The sequence below is a fragment of the Macrotis lagotis genome, chromosome 5, assembly GCF_037893015.1.
Source record: "Macrotis lagotis isolate mMagLag1 chromosome 5, bilby.v1.9.chrom.fasta, whole genome shotgun sequence".
Classification (NCBI taxonomy): Eukaryota; Metazoa; Chordata; class Mammalia; order Peramelemorphia; family Peramelidae; genus Macrotis; species Macrotis lagotis.
This window is the reverse complement of record NC_133662.1, coordinates 266,763,165-266,780,931: the sequence shown is the minus strand read 5'-3', so window position 1 is coordinate 266,780,931 and position 17,767 is coordinate 266,763,165. Positions and strand designations below refer to the sequence as shown.

Here is a 17,767-nt window from a genome sequence, read left to right as displayed (position 1 = left end):
CAGAAATCTCCAACTAGTGGGGGCCTTGCAGGTCATCCCTTCCCAAAGAGTCCAGAGAAATGAAGGGGAGCTGTCCTGTATCAAGAACAGGGACAACCTAGTCCCACCCCCATTTTGCATTTGGAGCCCTAGAAAGACAAGATCTAATAAAGAGAGTCATTGAACATGGGCAGAGAACTGGGCTTGGACTAGGGAAGAGCTGGGTGCAGATTCCATCACTTAGTAGTTGTCACTCTCATGTGAAATGAGGTAGTTGGAGTCAGTGGACTTGGAGGAGCCCTCAGAGCACCCAGGACAAACCCTCATTTTACAGATGAGTAAACTGAGGCCCAAAGAGTTCATACAGGTGGGTCACTTAATTTTCTTGATCTAGAAGGAACAATATCCTCATTTTACAGAAGAGGAAAACAAAGCCCAGGGAGTTCAAGTGACTTTCCTGTCTCACCCCTAGTAGGGGATGGATAGGATTTGAGCTCAGCATCTCAGACTGTAGTTTACCATAGCTCTCTCAGCCTCAGTTTCCTCCTATATGAAAGGAGGATATTGGAGTTCATGGTCTGTGAAACATTTCAGGGGACACCTGGTCCTTCCTTCTCATTTTACAGAGGGGGAAACTGAGTCCCAGAGAGGGGGGTTTTTTGGCCCAAGGTCCCATACAGCCAATAAATAGAAGAGCCCAGATTCAAATCAAAACTTCCCAGTCAAGTAAAGGAAGTTGAGCTGCAACCCACCTCACCATGCAGGTGGGCACTTTCTGTTCTGTGTTTGGGTGGGTCAGTGGATTGAAGGGAAGGGAAGAACCAAGTACCAACGACCACATTTCAATTGTATTAAGAGTTCATGTTCACAGTGGACATATTGATGTATGGAAAGAGAAGAGCAGTGCTATGTAATTATAATTGCTCTCTTGCTAAGGGATTTTGAAATATAAAGAGAAAATTCCATCACTGCAGTGAGTGTTATAACCCCTGTGATAAGTTCTGGCTTTATCACTTGTGATGATTTTGCAATAACTATTAAAAAGCAACTGGGAGGATATTAAATTGTTCAGGGAAATGATGCCCATGGAGGAAGACAAATGGCGCCGGACTTCACCCTTCGGCTGGTCCCTTTCCCCCTTGCTCCCTCCTCGGATCCTTCCTGTAAACTCTACCATTGTCCTCTCGGACCCGGACGTCACCGTCTCCGGCCAGACTGCTGGTGGGAAAGCTCTTCGGGCTACTGTGTTTGGAATGATGATTAAAAATAGCAGCCTTTGGGGTGGGTTTACCCCTCTCCACCCCCCCACTCCCCCCATACACACACACACACACACACACACACACACACACACACACACACACACACACGAGGTATTATTTTCCTATACTTTGGCATTGTATTTCTTGTTTAGTGGGAATTTGGACTGGGCTGCCCATGGGTAGGGGGATAATGAGGGATGTCCTGCTCAACTACAGGGAAAGGCTTGTCCTCGAAATCTGGGGATAAAAGGAGTCCCAGGGGTGACTTGGAGGTCACTCCACTTGGACCAGGAAGTGATGCAAAACTAATCCACATTTACTGGGAAAGAATTTGTTTGCCTAAGTATTTAAAACCAGATTAGGGCTAACCTGACACTAGATTACCAGGAGTAAAGTCAACAGGGTTGGAAGATGTAAACAGTCCCTTTCTTTGGGGACTCCCGGCGGAGAATGGCCTGGGTAATGAGTTTTCTTCCTGGGGCTCCTTCTTTGGAGGGGCAGGGGGAGGCTTGGCTGACACACCGATTGCCATGATGGGATCCTGAATTTGCGGCCCTCACACTTTCATGTGCCATCCCAATTGCGGTACAAGTGGTGGCTGCCATTTTTAAATAGAAGGATTTTTCCCCTTCTTGGTCATGGTCCTGAAGTGGTTGTTGAATTCCTAATTGCTGAGGGGGGTGAGGGGGGTGTTGGACTTAGCTAGCCCCTGTTCTTAGAGATTTCCAATTTGAAGGGCAACTTGAAAAGGCCAAGCCTGTTCTCTGAAAAATGCTGACATTCTTTGTCTGGAGAGTGATACTGCCGAGCTCCCCTTCAGAAGGGGGGGCTTTTCTGTTTGAAGTCAGGCTTTCTTCCCTGCCCCCTCTTTGGAGGAACCAAAATGAACAGAATCACTCAGTGTGGAATGGAAGTGTATTCTTGCCCCAGGAGAGGTGGCAGAGGACCAGGCCCAGCTCTCCCACTTGCTATGGGGGTGACCCTGCCAAATCACCAGCCTTTTCTCAGCCCCAGTGAGCTAGAGAAGGGACAAGGTTTCTTCCAAAGTAATCCTGAGATCCCCATATTTTCCACGGAATCCTTTGTGAGCTCAGGGGACCATCCAAACATGCTTTCCCCCTTTAGTCCAGAGCTGAGCCCAGAGGACCAAGCCTCTACACTGGGATGCCCAGTGCTGAGTGCTGCAGTCCAGGCCTCCTCCAAACATTTTTCTTTGGCAAGTCACCAACATTTTAAGGGTCTAGAGTCTTCACCCCCATACCAGGATTCCCTGTGCAGTTGTCTCCAACTCTAAGAAAATTGTTTCTCAGGAATCTCCTTTCATCATTAGCAAATCATCAGGATCTCACCTCTTTGAAGAGGCCTTTCTTGCTACTGTCTTGGATGGAGGAGAGAGATAGGGAATTGGAGAATCCTAGAGTTGAATGAGTCTTTGGAGATCATCTGAGGACCTGGTGGACCCAGGCAAGCTGCTAAAGGTCAGCTAGCCCCCCCCCCCCATTCCTTCATCTTGAAGGAGCCTCAGTTCCAGAGATCTACTGCCCCACAGCTGCTAAGCAGCCGGGTTCATATTTGAACTCCAATCCCCTGACTTGAAGCCCTCTTTCTGTGACCCCCACCCTTCTCCTCCTCCTTCCTCAGACTTTTCTGGGGACCCACCTAGACATCACTGTCTTGTATTATCTTTATCTGTCCACATGTAAGGTGACCCATCCTCACCTGTAGCTAGAATTCGATCTTCCTGAGGGCCAAGAATGATGTCTATTTTTACATTCTCAGTTCAGATGGAATTGAATTATATGTTACAGCTACTTGAGATGTTTATTGAACAGATTTGAGAGAAGTTGATATAAGGCATAAGGCAATGGATGGGACACCCTCGGTTTTCCCTAAATTTACACCGACAACACTTTAATTCTGCCTTGGATCATCTGTGCCACTTTTGGAAACTATGGTTTGGGGTCCACAAATCCTAGGGAGATGGTGGCAGCTTCAGGGAGCCTGCCTTGGCTTCATGGAACCTGCTGGGACCTGCCCAAGTCCACCCGGTGCAGGGAACTTCTCAAAGAAGGACCAAGTCACGTGGGTTGGTTTTCCTGGGCTCCCCCTCCCCCCCCCCAGTTGCCTTTTGAAGGACAAATGGAGGTGGAGGGAACCTGGCACAATGTCACCTGTATGAAGAGTCCAACAGGGAAACCTGTAAACCTGTTCCAGGAAAACCATTTGTTTCTTGATTAGAGAGTAAGCTTCTTCAGGACAGAGACGGTCTTGTGTATGGCGTCCCCTGCACTTCACAGGCTTGTTCTTTGCCACATTAGGAACCTGATCCTCAATTTTCTGGGAAAGCTCCCAGGTGAGGAAACACCTTCCCCTTAGTGATATCTTCTTGGCCTGGAACAATGAGAGGTGAAGGGACAAAACCCAAGGTTTTCAGGCTCTGAAGCTAGCTCTCTATTTTCACGTGCAAAGAAGAACAGAGAAAGAGGCTTGTATAAGAAACTGTGACTTTTGATGACCTTTATAGAGCTTGGGTTTTTTTAAAACTACCTATGAAATGAATCAGGCTAGTCCCAACCCTGCTTGTCTGGGTCACCTCTTGAGTGGTGGATGGTTTTCATTCATTTATTAATGTAAAAACAAAATAAAAAGTGCCTGCTGATATTTGATATTTTACCTTCCTCCAGACTCCAGGAGCTATGGAGTGGGGGACAGTCTCAATTTTCTCCTGTATGTCCTAACCAGGAATTTCACAACTGCTCTTACAGGGAAGAAAAGGAACGGTGGATACGAGCTAAGTATGAGCAAAAGCTCTTCCTGGCGCCTCTCCCATGCATGGAACTCTCCCTGGGCCAACACCTGCTGAGAGCCACAGCAGACGAGGACTTGCGGACTGTCATCCTACTCCTGGCCCACGGGTCCCGGGAAGAAGTGAACGAGACCTGTGGGGAAGGCGATGGGCGCACAGCTCTGCACCTGGCCTGTCGGAAGGGGAATGTGGTTCTGGTACAGCTCTTGATCTGGGTAAGTTCCCAGCCACGGGGTCAGGAGAAGGAAGCTAGCCACTTGCTGGGCTTTCCCCACCGAATGGGGGAAACCCACAGTGCCCAAGGTCCTTGTGGCTCAGGACACATGCTGGACTCTCTCCTCACTTCTTCAGGCACTGATCTATTCCTTCCACCCATGTGAGTCTCAGTTTCCTCAACTGTAAAATTATCAGGTTGAAATAGGGGACCTGAGGTTCCTTCCATCTAAATCTATAATTCCATGAAAATTGCCCCCAGGCCTACTGGCCTGACCCTTCAAACCCTAACCCCTGCCAGAGAAGATGCTCCGCCTTCCAGCCGACATTGCTCTGATGTGTGAAGGTTGACTAGATATCTCTTCAACCACAATCTTTTGACATTGATCCCATAAATCAAGTTATCCCCCTTTTACAGATGGGGAGCATGAACTTGAAGGGGCAAGAGACTTGAACTCATCAGGCTGAGAATTGAGTCCAAACCCCAGCTCCTTCCACAGCTGCATCACCCCCCCCCCCCCCATGGCTTCCCTGTGCCCCAGCTGGGCCTTCCTTGCCCCCTCCTGGGAGCCTTCCGCCCCCACCCAGCTTTCATACCCCCCTCCATTGGAAGCTGGCCAGGATCCCCTCTCCCCCAACTTGTCAGTATTTCACTTGATCAAATTCACATTATTCTTTGCTTACAAAGACAGAAGCAAAATGCCATCTGTCCTCCAGGAGCTTGCAGTCTTCTGGAGGGAAGAGTCCCGGCATGAGCTCTAATGAGTTCTCTGGGTAAGGTCCTTGAGGTCAGGAGCCATTTCCCCTTTTGATCTTTTGTGTCTCATGACCAGCAGAGGCTTCCATTAGAGAAGATGCTTAGTTAATAATTGTTGGAGTGAATTGGGTTGGGCTGGGTTGAGTGGAGTTGGATGAGCTGGTGAACGAATCGCCCTGACCTTAAAATGGAAGGCACGCAAGGATCCAAGAGGGAAGAATCAACTCCCTATTTGCTAACAGTCTTCTGAAAACTTGAACTTTCTTAGAACAAGTCCATGCTTGACTTTGGGTCAAAGATCCAGCCCAGATTGGAGGCTCATTTTTTATGATTCTAATATTTTTAAGGAAAAAATTCCTTTTTGCCTCACTAAAAAACTGATCATTTCTCCAGTCTCAAAATGTTTTTCCCTTCTATTTCCTAGAATGCAAAAATACTAGGTGGAAGTTGGGCCCCCAAGACCTTTTTCATAAGACCCTTGCTTGACTCCATTTCTGATTTGTGTTCACTTGAGGGAGGACCTTGGCAAAATCTGTCTTGATGCGTGGACCCAAGCCACTAATTGGATGGCAGACGTGGTCATTGACTCATGAGGAGCCTAGTGATGTCTCTAGATGATTTTCCCCAGGGGACCCCAGGCAGGCATCACCCAAGATGTTCCTTCATCTTGACAAACCTGTATTAAAATTGCAGAGCCCCATGTTAGGGATAGAGAAATGGAATGAGGCATGTGGTCTTACTGGGAAGTATTTGGAGATGAGGACAAGGCAAAAATAGCCACAGTAGAGGAGAGGAAGAAGGGCAGAGAGGTAGAGAGTGGCCTGGGACATTGGCCTGGAAGGAGCCTCCTGACTTTGGGCAGAGGCATGGGGGTGGGGGTGGGGGGTTCTTCCCTGGTCATAAGGTCCTAGAGGATGAATGGAATTGACCCTGGAACTCATTTTTACAAATGAGAAACTGAGTCTGGGAATTGTTAAATGAGTAAATGGCAAGGATCTTAGATTTTTAAAAATAAGTTGTGACAGATAGAGATGACAAGACAGAAATCACAGGGGAAATTGTTGGCCTAAAGCTCTCATTGGCTCATCGTCTTATTTGCTTTTGTATTTTACAAAAGATATAAAAAGATGTTGAAAAAATGTGGGGATGTTGTCTGCCTGTCCAGAACCTAAAGCATTTCCCAATTCATTTTCCCCTTCATTTCATATTCAGTTCCATAAATATTGATGAAATACTCATGAAAAAAATAGTTCATGGACAGAAAGATCAAAACTAAAGCATTTATTAATCACCTATTGTGCCAGACACTGATTGTACCAAATGTAGAAACTGGTCCCTGCCTTCAAGGAGCTTGTAACCCAATAGGCCACTTATCCCTGAAGCTTCCCATCCCCCCCACACTGAATGGGTTTTCTCCCCAGCATTTACCGCCCCCCCCCCCCAGCCAGGGTTCCTTCAACTGGAAAACAAGGGGATTGAATTTGAATTAACTCAACTCCAAGGTTCCCTCCAGCTCCAAATGCAGCTCAGGGGGAAGGGGGGAGGTTGGGAGGGCAGGGCGAAGAATGTGTATGTATGTGTGTGAGTGGGGAAAGTGGGTATGTGTGGGGGTGAGTATGTGTGTGTATATGTGTGTGAGGGGTGTACATATGTGGGAGGGAGTTGTAGGTGTGTGGGGAGCATGTATATATGTCTGGGGGAGTATATGTGTATATGTGAGGGGGTTGTATATGCACTGGGAGGCCTGGGGGGGGGCTCCCCGAGCTCTTCCCCCCCCAAAGACAAAGCCTTTGGCCCCCTTCTCGGAGGAGCTGCAGCAGAAGGCGTCCAGAAGCGGGGGTGCCCCCAGTAACCAGGGCTCCTTGTCTCTGCAGTATGGCGTGGATGTCATGGCCCGAGATGCCCAGGGCAACACAGCGCTGGCCTATGGCCGGCAGGCCCCGAGCCAAGAGTGCGTGGACGTCCTGCTGCAGTATGGCTGTCCTGACGAGCGCTTCGTCCTCATGGCGACTCCCAACCTGTCCCGGAAAACTCAGAATCGGAACCCCAGTGGTGGTCGGATGCCCACCATCCTCTGAGCTATGGGTGCAGCTTGGCTGCCAGCCATGGGGCAGCAGCCCTTGTCGCACCCTTTCTCCTCCAAATACCAACTGTGAGTGTTGTGAGGTTCTCCCCCCCCCTTCCCCGGAGCTGGCCGCCTTCCACCCTGACCACCTGGCCTCCTCCCCATCCTGCCCCACCAACCCCTCCCCCCCCCAAAGTGGGCAATCTGGACAAACAGGAGGAGAACAGTGGTGGAAGAGGAGGAGAGAGGAGCCACCGAGCCTCCGAAAGATCTTGTGATGAACCCACCGGGCGGCCTCCCGGGCGGTCCATAGATGACTGGGACAGGGACAGGCCAGGGCGGGGGGAGGAGGGAGGAAGAGGAGGCCAGGGCCCTTTCCTTAACTGCCAGTCAAGCACATGAGTCCTCCCCCCACTCCCCGCCGGAACCCCCGGATTTCATTCTCTTTGGCGAGGAGCTTGACGACATAAATCAGAGCAAGCCCAGAGTTTGTCAGATCTGAAGCCCCTATGATGGTGTGTGTCAAATCAGTTGTAGCTAATCTGTCCAGGGAGAATACCGGCTTCATTACACTTGTATCGTTGAGCTCTTCCAGCGTTGCCGCTGTTTAATAGGACATGATTAGTCATCACGGAGAAAAAAGCATATTAGCCGAGAAGGTAGTTACTCGCCACGCATCGCTGATTGCCGGGATGTGATTGCAATATTCTTCCGAGCATCATATTATCTCAGACGTGTTCTTCGGAGCCCTTGGAGTCCTCCTTTCTAAATTCACTGTCATAATTTAGGATCTGTTTAATTTTTCAGCCCAAAGAGAGAAATGCAGTTGCCGACCATTTTTTGGACTGCAATCTCCTTGGTGTGAACAACAAAATGGGGAAAAATAAATAAGAGTAACGATGAGATCCAGACAGGGATGGTGAACCCTGCTAACAATCACATTTCAAGTACGTTTAGTCAACTCGAGAAATGAGTCCACGGCAATTTTTTTCTTTCCAGCCGAGAGAGAGAGAGAGAGAGAGAGAGAGAGAGAGAGAGAGAGAGAGAGAGAGAAAGAGAAAGAGAGAGAGAAAGAGAGAGAGGGGGTTGGTTTTTTCTGTCCTTTGGCCAAGGTGGGTGTGTCAAATTCAGGGGTCCCTCTCATGCTGTGTTGCCTAAGTTATACAGATTTTTGTATTGTGTCTTTAGATGAGTGTAAAATCTATTTGAATAAAAAAAAAAGTTCACAAAGATGCATTGATTTTTGTACAGATGGATGGCACCGCCACTGGTTTGGAAATAGACCCACATCACAGGGCAACTGGAAGGGATGGGAGGGTTCCGGCACAGATAGGGTCCCAACACAGGGCACCTCCCATCACTTTTTGTATATTCCAAAAGAACCTTCTCGAATGAGATGGTGGCCTATGTTATTTATTTTTTTAAAAGGTGATACAGAATTTTGTTAGAAAGCAAAGGAAGGGGGGGTGGGGGTGGTTTTCAGCTGCAGAAACAATTTGGATGTAACCCATTTGCTGGGTTAGGAGACAAAGGGCTACGTCTTAAGGAAAGAGTAGATTGTCTAAATGCTTGGGAAAGGGGCCCATGAATGGCATCCTCGCTCACCTCCCGCACCAGCTGTCCTCTGGGCGGGAGACAGACCTGTCCAAGACTGACCACTCATCCCCGGCCACCACATTTTACATATTTTGCTTTTCCATCATTTATCCATTGGGCCATTTCAGATTCCTGCTAACTCTTTCAAACTCAGTAAAAACAAGCAGGATTGTTTCTGAGGAGCAGGGATTCTTAAGAGGAGTGGAAAGGCAAGAGAGGAAGATCTGAGCCCACGAAGGGGGAAATCTGGCCCAAATTTGAAAGCAATTCAGCCAAATAATTCAAAAAACCCAATTTCAAGTTTTTCACGTGTCATCCATGTTTCGAATGGCTTGGGAGGTTTGTTTTTTTGTTTTGTTTTAATTTTTTTCTCCTCCTCTCCTAAAAAATGAAAAAGATAAGTTGGAGGAAAGCATAAAGGAGTTTTTAAGGGAACAAAATGTTCAAAATTTCTCCTTTGAATTAAAACCCTGGAATCAAGAATGGAAGAAGGGAGAGGGTCCCCAGTGTTTCTGAAAATGCTAACCCAATTTCCCACCTCTCCTTTAGTGTCTGAGATACACATTTCATTCCTGTGTGGCTGTTTTTGCCTCTGTCTCTCTCTCAGCCTCCCCCACTTCTTCCCCTCCTTTCTCTCTGCCTCTCCCACCTCCCACCTCAGAAACCCATCAGTTATACTTCTATCTCCCAGAGAGCAGGAAGCCCCTCTCTCCTACTCCTCTTAACATGTTGTTGGTTTTCCAACTCTCCTGAGTTTTGGCAACAAGAGGTTTTGAAAGAAGGAGGAGCTTGGTGGGGGCCAGGGGAGGTTAGCTAGGGGTCTTCTTTGTGAGTCTGCTTTGGTGTTGTTAGAAAAACAGAAACACCTTCCTTATTCCCAAGCCCACCCTCTTATCTTAATGTCTTGCTAACAAAGACAATAAAAGACTTAACCTCAATAAAAGATTGCAGTTGGTAGGGAGCAAAGGATAAATTGGATATAATCTATGTGAGAGCTGGTGAAAGAGACAAAACAATTTTGATCTTTTGGTTTGTTTGGTTTGGTTTTGATAAAAATGACAAAGTGAGGTCCAAAGATTGGAAGGAGGATGGAGAATCTGACAAGAGAGAAGATGAAGAAAGCTCTAGAGACTGAAAGATAACAATCATCCTACTGGGAAGGACAATTGTTGGGATTTTATATCCAAGCAAATCTGCCTTCCTCCCTTCAATCAGACACATCATTTGGCTGAATGGTTGCTAAAATGGATGAGTGTTTAGTGGGAAAAAGTAAAGGAGAGATGTCAGAAACAGGATTCCCTACTAGGAGAGTGGACACAGGGACCTTGCTGCCTTTGGTTCAGTGCCTGGAGAGGATCTCAGATCTGGGAAGCCCTACCTTGCCCTGAGGCTCCCAGAGATAAGGAGGGGAGTGGTGAATTAAGGAGTCTCCAGTCTCCTAAGAAGTTCCACATTTATCTGTTCCAGAGGGGCATGGCAATGGGTGCCCCTAGACCTTTAATAAAGATTATTGGACTTGGAGGTGCAGGGAGAGCTAGGGTCATGAGCTCTGGCTCCTAACTAGTTTGGTCATTTGTTTTATTATATTCCACAGAGGGAGTCTTTCTCCATTTGAGAGGGGTCAGGAAGTTGGCTGGGGGAATTGTTCTTTTTTTTTCCTCTGGGCTTTTACGATGGTGGCTTGACCAAATATGTATATACCTAGACTCACATACACATATATAGAAGCTAGAGTTTTCCTTACAAAAGTTTACATTTAGAGGAAGTTCCAAGGGGCCCCTCCCATTCTCATGCACCAATTTCTTTAGACAGCATGGAAGGGAAACTTAGAAAACATGGATTCTTGTCCAGGAAGGATAGAATGATCTGGCTGAAAGTTAGACTTACTGAATATTAAGAATGAAAGGGTAATCTTTACTGAGGATGAAACAAAAAAAAAAAATCATACAATCACAAATCTAGAGTTGGAAGGGACCTAAAAGGCACCTGTTGTCACCCACATCACCTACATTAAGAACCTTTAGCATTTCAAACTGCTAAGGGGATATTTGATGAATATTTGATGAAGAGAATTTGATGAAGATTTTTGTGACATCAGGATATAATTTTGTATCATAACTATCTCATTTTGTTTCTATAAAAACTGTTAGTCCACTAAGTATATCAGAGGAAGATACTTAGTTCAAGTGCCTCATTTTACAAGATGAGGAAACTGAGGCTGAGAGAGGCAGTGTCAAGAGTCAAAATTTGAACCTCGGACCTGTAGAGGACCATCAAGCCCATGATCTTTCCATGGTGCAAACTGCCTTCAGAGTCATAAAATAGGTCTAACTGTATTCATGATAGGAAGAGGATCTACCAAGTCATCTTTTTTGACCTCTCTTCCCCGGTCTTGCTGTAAGCCCCTCTTTAATTGGCTTTCTCTCGAAGGCAATTATTCTGAACACCTCCCAAGCATGTTGGGGCAAATGAAAAACATAAATTTTAAAGTAGTCAGGAGAAAATGCCCATAGAAATGCATGGAAGACATGGTTCTCTTTGGTTGATTTGTATGAAATAACCTTTATTCTACAACTTCCTTGTGAATTTTCCTAACTTACCAGTTTTCATATCTCAGAGTTTATCCTAAAAAAAAAAACATGGAGGGGTGGCTAGGTGGCACAGTGGATAGAGCACCAACCCTGGAGTCAGGAGGACCTGAGTTCAAATCCGGCTCAGATGCTTAATAATTACCTAACTGTGTGGCCCTGGGCAAGCCACTTAACCCAATTTGCCTTGCAAAAACCAAAAAAAAAAAAAAAATGGAATAAAGATTACTGAGAGCTTCAAGATCCTGGATATAAATTGCCATCAGCATTTGCTAATTTGACCCATGTCTTTACTTTTCTGTGAGTCAGAAATGCATCAGGGTCCCCCAGTCCAAGGATGGCTTTTCAGCACTCATTATTTGAGAAGCAAGGGATGGGGGGAATGAAGGGTTAGGAGCACAGAAAAGCATAACCTGTCAGATACACCTCCTTACTTAGACATCATTGTTTTGACCTTTAAGGGACTTAAATTATGTGACTTTATAGCCCAGGGTGTATGATTGTACAAGAGAGAAATTTCTGGAAGTAACAACATGGTGACACAGACCAGATGGGAAAAAATACATAGATCTTTGTTTCCATTGTTGGTCAGGGAACTGGGCAATCACAACCTCTCAAAGCCTCAATATCCCCATCTGTAAAATAAGTGTGTTAACCAAAATATAGTCCTAGTACCCAATAAGATAAGGGACCAAACCTTGTATTGTTTCTCTCCATATGTGGCAGGAAAAATAACCACTGATGAGTCAAATTGTGTGGTTTGAGAAGAAAGTGCATTGATTTCCTCCATGGAGACTTGAGAGCATCTGTAAGAGATAGGGACTGACCTTTTCCTTCATCCTTTTGGAACCTCCAGTGAATTTCACACATGTAGACCCTCCCCATCTCCAAGAAAGATTAGACTTTGGCTCAGTCCCAGAGGGAAAAACTAGGAGCAATGAATGAAAGTTGCAGAGAGGAGCATAGAGTTCTGCTAAGAGGGGAAATGCCCTAATATTTTGAGTAGTCGCCAACAGAATGGCTGCCCTGGGCAGCTCACCTCAATGGCAATTCTCAGGCAGAGACTGGATGGCTACTTGTTCAGGATGCTGTAGAGCAGACTCTTGTCTGAGCCTCAATTGGAGGGTCATGGAGATTCTGTCCAACTTTGAGAGTTTATTTTTGTTTTCAGCCACAGAGTGAGGTAATTTAGTTTCTGAGTTATTTTTAGAACAGCAATTCTTTTGATCAAAAACATAAAAAAACTTTTAAAACCAAGCTCTTGGGGTGGCTAGGTGGCGTAGTGGATAAAGCACCGGCCTTGGAGTCAGACCAAATCTGGTCTCAGACAGTTAATGACCTAGCTGTGTGGCCTTGGGCAAGCCACTTAACCCCATTTGCCTTGCAAAAAAAAAAAAAAAACCCAAGCTCTCTACCTTGGAAAGTATTTGGAAGATTTCAGCAAAATTATCTCCATATCAAGCAAATACAAATATACAAGAAGTGTGAAGGGCCAAATCTTCAGTCATTTCCTCTGCATCTTCATTAAAATAGAAGTCTCTTGATGGCAGAAGCTGTGTCATATTTTCTTTTTTTTTTCCAACACCTTACAGGGTAGGGCACATAATAGATGCTTTAATAAAAACTTGTTTGGGGGTCCTGGGGCTGAATGAGATACAAAGCCCCCTCTTCTGCCTTCATGAAGTTCATAGAAGAAGCCACTGAACAAATAAATATTTTGCTGTGAGAACACAGATCTGACATAGGAAGGAACCTGAGGGAGATCCTTTAGTTTCACTTCCTCAGGCCCACTTCACAGGTGAACACCCAAGACCAAGAGATGGGAGATGAGAAAGCTCAGAGGAGGCAGCAAAGCTTTTGGATTCCTAATTCAACTGCCACAATCTGTTTCTTGCAAATAACAACTTTATGGTTAAAAAGGATTTTCCACTCCATGATTGCATTTGATGCTCCCCAAACCCAGGAAAGGAGGCAGGGTGCATATCATCAGCTATATTTTTTCCAGAAAAGAGTGAACAATTTGTCCAGGTTCATTTTGAAGTGATACAGTCAGAACTTGAACCCAGACTCTCCTCCAAGCCCAGTGCTCCTTCCACTGTCCCTGCATCACCCTCCGCAAGCACACCTAGAGCAGATACACAGAGAATGGAAGGTCCCTGAGGACTGGACTGTCTGTCTTTGGACTTTGTATAACTCATATCTGGCTTATGAAATAGAGTAGGTATTACATAAATGTTTCAAGGTAGTTTAATGTGATGATAGAAAGCCACTATCCAACTCAGATTTCAAGAGAAGGTCTTTCCTTTCTCTTACCTGGTATGGTTTAGACTCAAACAGAAAGCTAAAAAAAAATACTTTTGAAATCTGTACTTAAAAATAAGAAATTAGAAATGGAGCTAATCAGGGTCGCAGTTTTCCAGTGAAGGGATCATGGTTTTGGTTGAAGACAATTTCAGAATTTACTGCCACTTGTATATGCCTGTATATAGAAATGATCAGAATCCCATTTGGCCCATTGCATGTAACAATTCCTGAGGGACATCTGGATTACTCGCGGGCTCAGACCTCGCGACTGCCTGCCTCCCTCCGGCGTTCCTGGAGGTTCTATGTATGTGTCACGTGCATTCTTGGGATATATTTGAGAACACGGGGATAAATACAAGAAGTCATTGAGAGGGGCACAGTTTAGAACAATTATTGATCTTGCAAATGTTTTCTGTGATGGCAAGCTTTTTTGAGTGTAGAGGGATACTGAAGGAAGACCTTTGGTAAAGGAATAGTGTGAGTTATTAGTGGAGCAGGAGGAAAAAGAACTTTGGGAAATTAGGACTGTTGAAAAGATGGAAAATTCACCAAGAATGTATACAGTAAAACATAGTCCTCACATACCAAGATTTCGCTATCAATGGAAGACCGCAAAAAGGACGTTATATGAAACTGTGAACTTGTTACGTACAATTTGAGTTTGAAGTGTATATTCATATATGATAGTAACAAAATTGCCCTACTTTGTCTCTTTCTATATAAAGTCATTTTTCCTCAAAGATTTGAAAAATGTCCACAGTGCTTGCTCCCAGTTTGTGTTAAAGGCATATTCAAGTTGAACAAATCTTTCACCTGTCCATGACCATAGGTGGGATCTTTCCCACAGCAAATCTCTCTGGAAAAATGAGCACTCCATGAAAAGTCAACTAAAGGGTCAAGGTTAGTCAGGTATCCCCTTTCCTTGGTCCCTTTCTCCCATTGAGATGCATCGGGTCTTGCAAGGAAAAAGAATCATCGACATCCTTTCCATGGGCACATGAATCCCACTAGTAGAGGTACGAAGCATTGGGTGTAGGTGAGGAAGGGGATTGATTCTACACTGGGAGCATTCTGATTGACTTGGAAGCTATGTTCTGAACATTCTTCACATGGTAGGGCCAGGCAGAGTGTATTTTAAAGAGACCCACTCATTTTGCCCTGAAGGTCACTGGCCACCAGGGCATCAGTGTCCCTTTGGATACTTGACTGTCTTCCCGGGGACCACCCCCTGGATATCTTCTCCTAACCCTCCCTAGTTGTCCAACCACCCTCTTTCCTTCTCATCTCATCAGCGCGTGTTTTTCTCCAAAGGGGCAGGGAGCAAATCTGAAAGGTCTCTTTCAGACCTGGCACAAGGACAGGTGTTACCGCACGGTTGTTGTTTTTGTTTTGCTGTTTCTGTAAATAGCCATGTACAAATGATGAAAAAAGCAGTGTGAAATTAATAAAGAGATGCGCTTTTGGGTTGTTTTTATATTACCTCATTCAGCAAGTTTGTTTTACAACGATGATTCCACAAGGCTTAATTTATATTGTTTGTACTGTAATTAAAACCATTGACAGACATTTCCCCTTGCTTGTTATTTCCTACAGTCTTGATTTGATTAAATATGCCAGTTTGTATTATGTTTTTCTCCCTCCCGTGGGATTTCTTTGTGTGTGTCAGCTGTACAGTATTCTGAATGAAAAATGAAAAAAAGAAAGAAAAGGTGTAAAGTACTGGCTAGAGAGAATGAGAGAGAGGCTGCTATATTGTATAGGTCTCTAATAAAAAAAACAAATATGTCACAAGGCCTCTGTGGACATCTTTTGGTATCAGTGGTCTTGGGTTGCGGTTTGGTTTGGGTCTTTACAATTGGTTTGGTTTCCATTCTCCCAAGAAGGAATACGCTGACAAGGAGGAATGTTCAGAGCTCACTTATCTAAAACACTTAAGATGCTGACATAATGGCTCTAGCCAGTTTACCAGTTTACCAGCTTAGGCTGATTTGAGTAAATTGGTTTTTTTAGATTTTTTTGCAAGGCAATGAGGTTAGGTGACTTGCCCAAGGCCACACAGCTAGGTCATTATTAAGTGTCTGAGGCTGGATTTGAACTCAGGTACTCTACTTCCCCTGGGTAAATCTTTCGATTGTGCATCTTATGCTATGCTAGACCAACCCCTGAAAAAAAAAAGGCCACCAATGACTTTAATGTAGATTTCTCTTCTTTGAGGGAGAACTCTTCTCTAGATGGATCCTGCTGGGGAGGGGGGACCGTCTCTAAGCAGTTTAATACTTCAGGACTCCCCTGTTTCAAAGTAGCCAAGAACTCAAAGATATGAACACTCCTTCCACCGATACAGATTACAACCTTCCACAACTTAGATGTAACTAATTCTTGTCCATAGTCTCTCATAAATATTCCCCAGAAGATGCACCCAATGGAGCTGGAGGCTTCCTTCAAGGACTTAATCCATAGCCAGAGCAATCCATGGGAGGTTTTCTGATCATTCTCTCATCACTTGATCATACCCTTTCTTTGGATCATACATTTCCTAGGTGACATACCAATATAAAAAAAAGGATCATGTGGGAGGTGGTAGATTCCTCTGCAATTAGAGGCCATGAGGAAAAGGCAGCATGACTACTTACTGGGTATATTGGAATAGGTATTCCTTTCAAATATGTATTGGTAGATGGCCATGGAGGTTCTTTCCAATGCTCAGATGCAGAATGGATAGGGTCTTGGACGGTGAGTCCAAGCTTCTTGAGTTATGAGTTCAAGTTTAACCTCTCACATTTAATAACTATGACTATAGGCAAGCCACTTAAACTCAATGAGCTTTAGCCAGTTCTCTAAGGCCTTATCTACTAAGCAGTAAATAGATAAGTGGTAGAAGAAGACCCCACACCCATGGAGCTTCAAGTGTTTGATGTATTAACATTTTGAATTCATTGGGCTCCTGATTAGGTAGAAATCATAAGTTGAATTAGGCTTTTGTTGTGTCTTGCCATTACTATATGAGTTTCCCTCAATTCCTCATACCCAAGTAAAAGTAAGCTTGGATCCTACATTAGGCTCCTTGAAAAGAACAATGTTCTCCTAGAGATGGTCATAAAGACCTCAGAGACATGACACCTCACTCCTCACTTTACAGCTGAAGAAACCCAAGCCCAAAGTAACAAAGTCATGAATGGCTTGCTCTAGCTGATGGCAGAGAATGAAAGCCAAGCCTTAGGATCCTCAGGTCCATGAATTTTCCATTTCCAGCCTTATTCAAATGAAAATGTTCAAATTTAAACATCTGGAAGAGTCATGTGAAAAACTTCATTCACTTAGGATTCCAAATAAGATTTGAAAATGGAGGGCATAGCTTCAGATTAGAGATTTAGGGCTAATATGGCCTTCAATAAGTTTCTTGACCTGAATAGGCCTCAGTTTCCTGAGGGGGTTGAACTATATTTCTAAGGTAGACCCAACTCTATGTCTGTGATCACCCACACAGACATAGTTTATTTCAAGGTTTCCTTTCAGGTCCTCCCAGAAAAAAATAGCTGCATATCATGGGGAGATATCAGAAAACTACATTAGAGGATATGGGAATGGCAGACTTTGCTCTCTGGTGATGTTGAATGAGAATCGGATATAATTTGCCATACAGAAGCATAAACTCATACATGGTGACACACTTGCACTTATATTCACATGAGAGTCCATGTGATATGGTGGATGGGAGGCATTCCAAGCCTTGGGAGTATTCCCCAAAATTAGCCAGGGACTTGCAGTGTGGCATAGCTGAGGCACAGGTGAGGCCCATCTCTGCCGCCTCTGCCTCCCCTTACCACTCGTGAGGAGCATACCTTGTGACCAGTATGTGCTGGACCTTCAATGTGGTATGGACTCTCGAAGGGGAGGATTTTGGTGAGCAAAAATAGGGAAGGGAGGGGAGGGACAAGGGTGTTCCTAGCAGAAAGAACCATCTAAGCAAAGACATGGAGGAGGGAAAGCAGTGATATGTTAGCAGGAGTGGTGAGTAGTTTTTATTTTTTTTGCTAGAGCTGAATACAAAAATTTAGAAAAAGTGGATGGAAGTCACAGAGGCAGATTTAGGCTAGAGATAAGGGAAAACTTTATGAAAACAAGAGCTGTGCCAAAGGAGCCTAGGCCACCTCCAAAGATAGTGGGCTCCTTCCTCACCAATCCTCAAGTAAAGAC

The 17,767-nt window shown here is 44.9% G+C and overlaps 1 protein-coding gene across 9 annotated transcripts in view; it reads left to right on the top strand.

Moving 5' to 3' along the window:
* The window catches only part of AGAP1 (ArfGAP with GTPase domain, ankyrin repeat and PH domain 1), a 647,020-nt gene extending 630,805 nt beyond the window's left edge, over nucleotides 1-16,215 (top strand). For 4 of the 9 annotated variants that reach the window (XM_074189812.1, XM_074189807.1, XM_074189808.1 and 1 more), the window contains 2 exons: nucleotides 4,007-4,262; nucleotides 6,892-16,212. In XM_074189812.1, the coding sequence (XP_074045913.1) occupies nucleotides 4,007-4,262; nucleotides 6,892-7,095 (460 nt within the window). In that variant the 3' untranslated portion in view covers nucleotides 7,096-16,212. Of the gene's footprint in view, nucleotides 1-4,006; nucleotides 4,263-6,891 lie in introns of all 9 variants that reach the window. The other 5 variants (XM_074189806.1, XM_074189814.1, XM_074189810.1 and 2 more) reach the window with 4 other exon arrangements.
* The last annotated feature ends 1,552 nt before the right edge of the window (nucleotides 16,216-17,767 follow it).